Source organism: Pteropus alecto, unplaced genomic scaffold (assembly GCF_000325575.1).
Source record: "Pteropus alecto unplaced genomic scaffold, ASM32557v1 scaffold41, whole genome shotgun sequence".
Classification (NCBI taxonomy): Eukaryota; Metazoa; Chordata; class Mammalia; order Chiroptera; family Pteropodidae; genus Pteropus; species Pteropus alecto.
The window spans coordinates 1,239,052-1,249,298 of NW_006430464.1; the positions used below are offsets into that span (position 1 = coordinate 1,239,052).

At 55.2% G+C, this 10,247-nt stretch overlaps 1 protein-coding gene and 1 long non-coding RNA gene across 2 annotated transcripts in view; one reads left to right on the top strand and one right to left on the bottom strand.

Annotated features, from left to right (window-relative positions):
- The first annotated feature begins 1,645 nt into the window (after positions 1-1,645).
- LOC107195909 lies at positions 1,646-5,804 on the top strand. Its single transcript, XR_001517224.2, has 3 exons — positions 1,646-1,830; positions 4,168-4,516; positions 5,129-5,804. It is a non-coding gene; the product is annotated as an uncharacterized LOC107195909 (long non-coding RNA).
- Positions 5,805-8,653: 2,849 nt separating this feature from the next.
- Positions 8,654-10,247, bottom strand: part of ATF5 (activating transcription factor 5) — a 4,776-nt gene continuing 3,182 nt past the window's right edge. Inside the window, exon 3 of the mRNA XM_006905110.3 lies at positions 8,654-10,245. Coding sequence (XP_006905172.1) covers positions 9,859-10,245 — 387 coding nt within the window. The 3' untranslated portion in view covers positions 8,654-9,858. The remainder of the gene's footprint in view (positions 10,246-10,247) is intronic.

Here is a 10,247-nt window from a genome sequence, read left to right on the forward strand (position 1 = left end):
TGCTGCACTGGCCCTTCACGCAGCCTCTCCCAAGAGGGCAAGAGTGACACCCCGAGCACAGGCCTCCCGAACACCTCTCCTGCCACGTTCAGACAAGCCACAAAGCCAGCCCACTCCCCAGAGGAGAGGAGCGGCAGTCCCATTGCCAAGGGCCACGCGGGCCGGGCGGGGACGGGGGTGCTGCCCAGCCTCTGCTCCCTGCCCTTGCCGCCAGCCCTCGCTCTGCAAGAACAGCAAACAAAACCATCGCTTTTTTTTACAAAACTTTTGGTTTTGTTAAACAAAAACTAGCTCGCCCCACATACATTTTGGTCGCTGTCCTGCTTTTTTCATGAATTACCGCCAGAGCTGTTCTTCTATCCTGATGCTCATATATCCGGCGGCTGTACAGCACTCACGGCTCGGCCAGACCGTCATTCTTAAGGCCGGTCCATCCCTGTGGCGGAGGTTGAGGCTGGTTTCGTGTTGTCTGCGTTGTTCTCCCCAGCGCTCTTTCTCTGGAACTTCTACATTGCTCTCCAAGCAGGAGGCGGAAGGAGACCGCAGATGCGTAGTCTGTCCCCTCCAGCTCTGTCAGGGCTCATTTCTTAATTCCCCGAAACCCCTGGGTTCAAATCACGGCCCCTGCACAAGTCACCATCCCCTCCTCCGGCTTTGGGTTCTGGCTCCTTAAAGAACGAGCCCCACTGCTCGTGCCTGGGTGGGGGTGACCCTCCCCGGGGAGGACGTCGCAGCCTCCGGTTCCTCAGATAGACCTGCAGGTGCCAGCCGGGGGCTTCAGTGCGTAGGTAAATGTGCCCCTCTGAGCCTCCATTTGTGTAGACGGGCCAAAAACAGCCCCCACCTCCGGGGTTGCCCTAAGAATTCAAGCAGAACCCTGTGCACAGAGCCGCTGCCCCCCCAAAACTAAACGAGTCCCCACCCGTGGTAGACATTCCTTAGGTGGGGGCTCTTATGACTGTTCCTGCTGGCATCATAACTGGCACCTTTTTAAAGCACGATGCTGCTATTGTGCTTTATTTAGGGGACAAAAACAACAGCCAGAAGAACCTTTCTCTCTTAAACGGTGTCCCTGGGCCTGTGTGTGTCAGCCAGTGAACTAAGAGTTGTTTTACATTTTGAAATGGCTAGGGAAAACAAAATCAAAAGAACATTTCATGACCTGTGAAACTTACCTGAAATTCAAGGGGCAGCGTCCATAAATAAAGCCGGCTGGGCACAGCCATGCCATCGGCTGACCCGTCATCCGCGGCCGCTTGTGCGTGAGGACAGCTGAGCCGAATCCTTGTGACACAGACTGCCTGGCACACACAGCCAAAAGTATTTACTCTGGACTTGACTATAAAAGCCTGCTGGTCCCATTTTAGAGATGCATAAATTAGCCGAGATTTGCTTTAAAACAGTACAGGATGGGGAAGCAGGGGGAATTCGGGTGAAAGAGGCTGGCTGTGAGTCGTCTGCTTGAGGCCGGGTGACGGGCTCGCGTTTTTGACACTGTTCCGCTGTTGCATATGTTTGATGTTTTATAAAATTTAAAACATAAATCTAAGTGCCTGTGGCAGTGCCAGGCACAGGAAGCACCAAGTAAGTGGGCATCAGGGCTGAGACCAGGGCACAGCCCGAGGCTCTGGACTGGGGGCCCCTCGCAGGCCCCTCTGTGACAGGGATGTCTTGCCCACAGAGACCCTGCAGGAGTACCTAAAGGTGGCCATGGCTCTCCAGTACGACGAGAAGCCACCCTACACTCTGCTGAGGAACAGCCTGGAAGCCGTGCTGCAGGATCTGCGGGTGGCAGCCTACGACCCCGTGGACTTCCCCATGGTGCCCTAGGTGGGTTCCCCTGGGCGGAGTCGGAGCCTTACCCCCCGCTCGCCACCCCGGGCCCTGCCACCCAGACACCACCTGCTGCTTTTTCCAGGACCCAGCTTCCCTGATGGATGCTGGATTTTTCCACAAGGTTCTTTTCAATCCCAGGAATCACGAGTAGCAGAAACCCGGCTCAAAGGGGCTTTTAGAAAGAGGTGGATTGAATTGGCTCCTGTAACTAGAGATTTCCAAGAGGGGAGCTTTAGGCCTGACTGGGTTCAGGGCCTGGAAAGCAGCATCGAGCTGTGATCGGCCTGTCGTTCTCTGGCCCTTCTTTCGTCCCTCTGTCCCTCAGCCCATCTGCCTGTCGTCTCTGCTGTCCTTCAGGTTGGCTCCCCCACCCCCACACACAGTAACTCAGGGCTCTGCGCCCCGTGCCACACCTTGCTCTTCACCGTGGGCTTCTCAGCCCTTCCCGATCCTTGCTGGCCACCGTGGGCTTCTCAGCCCTTCCCGATCCTCGCTGGCGGCAGCACCGCCCGCCCTCGTGTGGGGAGGGGTCCTCTCAACCAGCATCCGCTGGGTTCCCCGGCTTCTGTTTTACGCACCACGTTGCCTTACACACCTGTGTGCCCAGGCCTGCCTTGGCTGTGCTCCTGTGTCTGTGGACGAAGTCCTCATCCCGAGAGAGAACTAGATCGCCCTCCATCGGGGCTGTACCTGTGGACGCTCCCACGAGCACCGTGCGAGAGCGTCCAGGAATTTCGGGAAGGTCAAAACAAAACCAAGTTCGCTTTATAGTCCCTCTTGGCAGGGCTGCGGGGAGGCGAGCCCCTCAGAAGACGAGCTCCGAGCTCCGAGGCCCCGCTCTGTCCGTCGGGGCTGGCTGGACTCAGAGCTCCGTGTTTGTCTGACTCAGGGGTTCTCCAATGGAGGCGAGGTATCCTCCGGGCGGGCGTTTGTCACCGTCTGCAGACATGCTTGGTTGTCGCAGCTAGGGAGAGGGCGCCGCTGGCAGCCAGCGCGTAGAGGCCAGGATGCTGCTGGGCCCCTGCGGAGAGCCGTCAGCCCCGGTGTCCGCCGTGCCAGGCTTGACGGAGCCAGTCCGAGCGCATCCCGAGTAGCACTCTCCGGGGTGGCAACCCGTCTCCCACGGCAGTCCTCTTCTGCGGGCACCTCGGTCACAGTGCCCCTCGTCCCTGCGCCCTGCACTCATCCCAGCACCGACAGCGCGAGATGACACGCGTGCGAACCCTGCGCACAGGCCTGCTCACAGTATGGTCCGAGAATGCCAGGCCCTGGGTTTGGTCTTCCCCACAGGGTGGTGGGCTCTCAGCCTTGACCTCAGACGCTCTCCCAAAGTGAAGGCGTGACTTCTCCACCCGGCTTGCCTGAGTGCCCGCCTCTCTAGCTCGGCAGGTGGCTCCTCCATCCCCCACTGTCCAGGAGACCTCGGGTCCCCACCACACCGCATCCTTCCAGTCCATCTCCTCCGGGCCTCTGCCCCTGCCCTCTCCCCGGATTTCCCTGGAGGCGATGAACAATGTGGTCACTTGTCATGGTCGCCCACCGGTGGTAATCTCCATGAGGACGGGGACACATCTTTCTCTGGCCTCCCTGTCTTCACATCGCTGTCCTGGTGCCCACAGTCTCCACCAGATTTATGGAGCGGGTGGCTCCAGCCTTACTGCTGGGGCTGGCTTGTCTTACAGCACCCCCCTCCTGTGCGCCCAGCGCCATGGAAATTTTAAAACACAAACCCTAATGGCCCCTGTGAGGATCATTATAGTTTCAGACCTGCTTCCTCTTGGGACCACTCACTCAGCCGCAGGTGTGTCCCTTGGTTAGAAGAAGCTGCTTAAGGAGCACATGACACTGCAGTCACTTGAAGACCACCTGGCCCCTGCTTTAGGGTGGCTCCTTGCCTGGTCTGCGGGGCCAACCTCTCTGCCTCCGCATCCTCCAGCCCGCTCTGCGCCCCCCGCACTGTCCTCCCCTCGGATTCCAGACCCGGCCGAGCTCCGTCCCGCCTCAGGATCTTGCACTCGCTGTCCCCACAGCCCGCAGCGCTTTGCCCTCGTTTTTGCGTGGCTGGCTCCTCATTACTGGCTCTTGCTCGGATCCTGAGGCCTTCCCTGACCCCCACCCCCTGCCGTGAGGCACCTGCCCACCTGTCCTCTAGACTCTTACCACCTGCTCCCGCACAGCCCAGTTTAATGTGCCGTCTCCGCCCCCCTCCTACAGCTCAACAGAGGTTTCTTGTTCCCTTTGTCCTCAGAAAGTGCCCGTCACACAGTGGGGGCTTCCAGGGAGCTCCTGGAATGAAGAAGACACTAACAGCCGTTTTTTATTGTCTTCCAGAACTTTCAACTCACAGTTTAAAATAGAAAAAAAAAAAAAAGAGAGAGAAGAAATGTGACTCCAGGCCTGCTGTAGAATCACACATAAGCTTCTGGAACGATCCCTCGAATGTACATTCCTGCCACTTCTTTAGACGACGCTACTCCTCAGTAGTCTTGGTTATCGTCGGGGAACCTGGCAGTTAGGCTGCAAGTAATGTGAATGGCCCGCCTTTCTACTGTCCCTTTCAGCCATCGTCCCCTGCCAGCCGCGGGGGCTGTGAATGAAGAAGACCCCCAGCTCTGGGGCGGGGGACTGAGCCAGCCCCCGCAGGGGGGACCCCTCCTGCCATCGGCACCACTGCGCTTGGGTAATAAATTGTTTCACTGGAGCTTAGAGAGTCGAGTGTCTGCAAAAGAAGGTCCCTTGGGAAAAGTTTAGCACCCCCATCCCCACCCGCCGCCTTTTTTACCCCTTCTGTTGTGGCCTGTATAGAATAGACCAAACCAAGTATGCTCTCAAAGGCTGTTTATTAGCCGGCGGCTGTCCTGTGCAAAGGAGCAGCCCCGAAATGCCAAGATACAAGGTTTTTAAGCCCTAAATCCCATTCTTCATTCTGTCTTAAACACAAAGGTCCATCTTTCTCCTATTTACTACCTGTCAACCCACTGGTCAGGTGTGCAAGCGGGGAGTACAGAAGCAGAAAGCTTGTTGTTAGAATGTTATGTTCCTATGGGTGATTGCCTATGTTCCCATGGGCAATGGCTAAACAGTAATTTTCAGCTTATATACAATTATTTTTCATGCCACGCAAGCAAGCAGGGTTACACAGGCTAAAATTGGCAGTTAGCGTATGAGCTCATTGTTACAAGTTTCATGATTAACAGAATGCGGTTAGGGGTTCCAGAAACTAGGCCTAAGGTGTAGACTTCCTTTGTCCAGTTTCAGGTTTTAATTACCCTTTAACCCTTTCACATTTCAGCAGGCTGTCACACTTCTACCCACCCCTTCAGCCTTTTACCCAGCAGCCACTCTCATTCAACTCTTCAGATGTAGACACCCCTGCGCCAGTCCTTCCGTCCGTCCTTCAGTCCGTGCTTCCATCCATCCGTCCATCCGTCTGTGCCTGCATCCATCCACCCATCCACCTATCCTTCCACATGTAGATGCACCTGGCCTTTCCACGAGGTTATATCCTGGTAAGCCCAAGGTTGAGACCCCGACACAGACCTATACCTTCCATAAAAATTAACTCAAATACAAAACCGAAACTTCTGGAAGAAAACAGGACAAAGTCTATATGACTTTGGATTTGGTTGAAAGAAAAGAAGGAAAGAAAGAAACTGCATTTACTGGGCTCGTTTGCCAGTCTCCTCGGCTGGGCTGTTGGTGGAGAGCTGGTTGCAAGCCCACAAGGTCCTTGCAATCTGTGAGGCCAACCGAGGGTTGCCTCGTCTCCAGGAATCCTCCTAAGAATGGGAAGTAGGAACTGATGGGAAGACAATGCTGTGTTGAAATGCAAAGGCTTATAGCAGGGTGTGGAGGGTGGGTGGGGCTAATGTCATTTTAGCCGGCAAATGTATGCTTTGTCTAAAAGCAACCTGCAAAAATAAAATCGCTGTCGGCTCCATCATGAGCGACAGCGGCCCTCCCGATCCTGGCTTTCTGTCTTCTGTCTTGTCTCAATCTCCCACCGTCTCCACTCAGGATTATTTTCCAGGATTTACCACTTGCTGGATGCGGCAAACTACAGGTGAAGTCACAGCTGAACACTGAGGACGGGGCCACAGAGCAGCAGGTGGGGGGGGACCGTCTGCGTACCTGTCAGTGTCACTGGCTCTGAGACCCTTTCCTCCGAGGGCGGGTCCGGCCACCTGAACTCGCCTCGTGATCCAACACGATGCAGTGCTGGAGAAAAAAGCACCTGCAGAAACGCTGCTGGCCAGCTCACCGGCCTTTCCCTCCAGGTCCCTTTGTCACGTCTGGATGCTGGTCATTGTAAAAAAAAAACGATGCATTTACTTGTCTGGCTGTTGCAAGGTCCCAGAGACGGGGCCTCACAGCAGTCCCAGCCGTGACTCCACTCCTGGCCCGTGGCCGATCGTGTCCCCTGTGGGATTTCACGGGCTGCGCCAGCCCTCCGCACCGCCGAGGAAGCTGGGTTCACGCCCACCCCCAGCGGAACACCGAGGAAAAGCCTCAGGACTGCGAATCGGATCGGAACCACTAGTCTCAACTCCGAGATCTTCCGCGGAGGAGAGGGGTGGCTTTGACGATTCTCGCCCCTGCTCTGCTCCTCAGTTTTCTCTTCTGCAAAATGGGAATTTTTAATAACTGGTTTAACAAATGTTCCAGGCCCCTTCGGAGTGCTTTACAAATATTGATTCAATTAATGCTCAGGGCAACCCTGTGAGGTTGGTGCTGTGATTCTCATAAGAAGAGACGGAGGCACAGAGAGGCGAAGCGGGCTGCCCAAGGCCACAGCTGCCTGGCAGCCGCAGATTTACACCCCGGGCCGCCCTGTACTGGGGGTGTCACGAACTTGGGACCTTGTCTGCCCTCCCCACTCGGATGTGATCTGAAAGCGGGAACTTCGTCTGGCGCAGGGAGGCGGTTAATTAACACTGAAGGAGGGTGACCTGATCTCAGGATAGTCACATGCCTTTGACCTGAGCCCTCCTGCCACACTCTGCTCGGGACCTGTATTCGTGCTCAGGGCTTCTAGTCCCAGTAAATGGATCTTCCCCGGCGTGTCGCGGGACCAGCAGGGACTCGCGGGCTTGGACCGCCTGAGAGGCCCGAGCAGAACCGGCTCACGGCGGGGCACGGGCGCCCCCTAGCGACAGACCCGTGCCAGGACGGCGCCGCCGGGAGCCCGGAAATGTTTGTTTTAGGACGAAAGGGACTTGCCATCGGGTCTGTTTTCTGGAAATCAGTGCAAGAAGCTGGAGGCTCTGGGCCAATGACTTCCAAATTTTTATGGTGCACAGTAAGAAATCATTTCACATCAACAGAGTTTCACAAAATGCCACCTGGTCCTGCATGTTTTTTCGTTCTGGTCCTCTTTATACGCCGTTCAAAATCCTTTAAATGGATTCCCTGCCCACCTGTGCCATTTTTTTCAGCTCACTAAGAAAGAGTATGATGCAGAAAGCATTAGCTCCCAGGCCGGACCCCGTCCAAACCCTAGGTGACTTCCTTCCACATCCGTGCTGCCTGTCAGGTCGGGGTTTGCCACCCCTGACCTCCAGATAAGGAAGGAATCGAAGACAGAGGTGACACCACCTGTTCAAGGCCACACGGCTTGGATATGCAGTGCCAGCTTCTGCCTCACTCTGGAGGAGAAAACTCACTAGGTGCTCCTCATCTGTTTTGGAGTGAAGCTTCATTCAGTCCTTTATTTTCACAAATAGGGTTGAGCTGCACTGGCCTGCAATGTACAAGGTAAATTACTGACATTCCAGAGGTCAGGCTGACCATTCTAAGTCTTCGCATGGAACAAGATGAATCCGAGATGGAGACAGAGTCTGTGTCTGTTCTAGATTGTCCAAACTGGCCATCTCACTTAAATATATGCAAAGGTGACGGCCCAAATATGAAAATCATCTTCTGTGCAGTAATTGGCAAGGACGGCACAGACTGAAGTCCATGGGGATGCAGGAGCCTGAGGCGGGGCTTAGCATTGAAGACACTTTGCTCCTAGGGCCCTGGCTGCTGCAGAGGGACTTGAACTTGGACCTTGACATTTCCATTTGCTCCCGCCAGGTAGCAACGCCAGTCAAGGATGCTTCATACTAAGTTCAACTCTGAACGGTCTGGTCTCTGTCACCCCCACCCCCCACCCCTGCTATGAGTCCCCAGGGTAGACATCTACAGAAAGGCTGGGCTGTGGCAAAAAATCCAGAGATGGATTTTTCTTATTCTTTAATCTTGTTCTGCTCAGCACCAAGAAATAAAGGACAGTGAAAAGCCTGGGTGGTCACCCAAATGGGACATCAAAAGACAATCCTCAGCACAATAAGCAGGGCCCCTGCGTTATTTTCCTGTGGCTGCTGTACCATATTACGACAAACTTAGTCTCTTAAAATGAAAGTTATTTTCTCCCAGTTCTGGAGGCCGGAAATCCAAAATCAAGGTGGCAGCAAGGCCACTTCCTCTGAAGGCTCTGGGGGAGGATCCCTTTTCCGACTTCCAGCTTCTGGTGGCTTCGGACTTGCCTGGACCTCTGGCTGCGTCACCCAGTCTCTGCCTCTGTCTTCACATGGCCTTCTTGCCTTCTCTGTCTCCTACTAAGGACCCTCGTCACTGGATTTAAAGTCTGTATTTGCCTTTGCCACGTAAGGTCTCATTCACAGGTTCTGGGGGTTAGGACGTGGTCATATCTTTGGAGGGGTCACCAACCCACTAGACCCCAAAGGCTAAACTATCAAGGATGAACGAGAATTAAACTCATTCCCTCAGTTCATGGAATTCTAAGTGTCAAGGACAAATGAGGGGGAGAGGGGAGTGACTACTCAATGGCTGTGTTTATTTTGGAGCAACAGAAGTGTTTTGGAACTGGATCGAAGCGGTTGGCAAATTGCAAATGTTCTAAATGCCACTGCACCGTCCACTTTCTTTTGGCACGTAGTAAACGCTCGACACCGACGGGAGCATCGCCCCACCTCTCAACTGCTCCCCGGAGGCTTTCATCAGAGCGGGGGCTCCTCCCCACGGGGCGCCCCACGACTCCTGTTGCAACTGTCCAGCCCTTTTGGTTTCGGCGTCATCTTTTTTGGTGTGACAAGGACCATGGGCAGCTGGCACCTTTGGCTATCCTTTCGTTCGCTGTGTAAGTAATTAATGGTCTGAATCTAAAAGTGGGTCTCGTCCGGTTCAGTCGGGCCCCTCTTGGCCTTGGCCGTGTGCCAAGCGTGTGTACTCGACCATAGGTATTACCTGTTATTTCTATTATTATCATTATCATTCTGGTCTTTGGCCTAAGACTGCCCTCGTTCCCAACTTCTCCTCTCAAAGACAAGACACACAGACCAGAAGAAATTCTTCATTTTATTTCTGCCGCCACCCACAAAATGATCACCCCCCCGCCCTCCCTCACCTAGATGCAGCCCCTGGCCCAGCACCTTTCACAAAACACTGATTTCCTCCCACAGCTAATGTGAACACCCCGTCACCAACTATGGCCATGCCCGCCCTGCCCTGCTCCCCACCTGCCTCCATAGCCACCGGCTCTTTGAACTTGGCCACCTTTTGGCTCCCTGCCCAAATGTAGTTTCCCAAGGTCACTTGGCTTGCTTTTCTTGCTTACGTTATTATACAAGTGCCATTCTTAAAATGCTCCCCGACTTACTCTCCTGAAGGCTCCCCCGTCCTCATATGCATAGTCATTCTGCACAGCTTTCTGGCCTCGCCTCCCTGCTTGAGAGGTCTCCCAAGCTCTCCCCAGCTCCCTGAACTCCCGGGGGGCCTGAGCCCTTCAGCTGTCACGTGAGGAGTACACATGTTGACTAAGGCCAAACTGTTCCATGATCCCGGGGAGGGAGGAGAGGAGCGGAACGGAAATGCACAAGAAACGAGACAAGGATAAAAGGAGAGAGAGAGAAGAGGGGCACGTTGGAAAGGAGCTGGAGGCAGAGGGATGAGAAAGGGACCCTGTCACTTCGGCCCCAAAAACAGAAGCGAGCCAGAGCTGAAGACCAAGCCCCTGCGTGCCTAGCTGCTGCGGGTCCTCTGGCTCCGTGCCTTGTACACCTCGATGAGCAGGTCCTTAACGTACTGGATCTCCCGCTCCACAGACTCGGCCCTCTCCCGCAGCTCCCGGTTCCGTGCCTCCAGGCCCTGGCACTCACCCTCCAGGGCCTCGCCCTCCGCCCGCTTCCTCTGGCGATACCTCAGAGCAGCTGACTTGTTCTGATCTCTCTTCTTCTGCTTGCGGTCCCCTCGGGTGGTGGCAGGAACGGGATAAGGGACCGGGCGAGACGTTGGAGGTGGAGGAGGGGGCTGCTGTGGTGGGGGCAGGGGAGCCAACCCTGAATCGCCCTGCCCTGCCTCGCTGCGGCAGTAGATGGCCAGCAAGTCTAGGGTATCCAGGGCGGGGGGCT